The following is a 726-nucleotide window of genomic DNA, read 5'->3' on the forward strand; positions in this document are numbered from 1 at the left end:
TCCAGTGTGTAACGGGAGCCCAGCTCGCAGCTGGAGCCCAGGACAGAGTCCAAGTCCGCGCGGGAGGGGCCGGGCTGGCGGGAGAGGGCGGCGGCGCGCTCCGGAGCCAGGCCCAGCTGCAGCAGGAACCTGGGGCGCTATTCCTGGAACAAAGGCAAGCACTACGCGGGAGGGAACAGGAGCGCGGGGGAGATCACCGCCACTGGAACACGGGGACGGGGAGGCGCGGAGGGAGGACGCCTGTGGCGGTCTGGGCGGCAGCCACCGGCGCGGGGACCCTCCCCCGAGAGCACCTGTCCCCAGGCCCGAGGGTCTCCTGGCCTAGAAGTCCTCGTCCTCCACCCATCCAAAGACCCGCTTCATCTCGGCCAGGAAGCCCCGGTAATCATTGAGCAGGGGGCTCTCCTTCCTGATGTAGGGGATCACCCACTGCAGGGCAGGCCCCGTGAGGCGGGTGATGAGGAACGTCACCTTCAGGGCATCGCTGGAGAACAGGGTGTCGTCCACCAACATGTAGGCGCCCGTCTGCACGATAAACTCCGGGAGCCGGTCGGTGTCGCCGTCGAACGTCTCGGGGAAGGGAATCGGGTTCCTCCACCGACGCCTCCGGTGCCTGAGGGGTAAGGCCAAGAGGGCCTTAATCAGCTGCACTCGGCCCTCCATCGCACCGGGCTCGCTGGTCTGCGCTGGGCGGGGCTGAGCGGAGGTGGGCCGGGAGCGAGGCAG

The 726-nt window shown here is 68.6% G+C and overlaps 1 protein-coding gene across 1 annotated transcript; it reads right to left on the bottom strand.

The window, feature by feature from the left end:
* Window positions 1-6: 6 nt before the first annotated feature.
* Window positions 7-719, bottom strand: LOC102240039 (protein FAM127-like). Its single transcript, XM_005852817.2, has one exon. The coding sequence runs from the start codon at window positions 661-663 to the stop codon at window positions 322-324; it is 342 nt and encodes a 113-aa protein (XP_005852879.1). The 5' UTR covers window positions 664-719; the 3' UTR covers window positions 7-321.
* Window positions 720-726: the final 7 nt, after the last annotated feature.

This window comes from Myotis brandtii, unplaced genomic scaffold (genome assembly GCF_000412655.1).
Source record: "Myotis brandtii unplaced genomic scaffold, ASM41265v1 C41591022, whole genome shotgun sequence".
NCBI classification, from domain to species: Eukaryota; Metazoa; Chordata; class Mammalia; order Chiroptera; family Vespertilionidae; genus Myotis; species Myotis brandtii.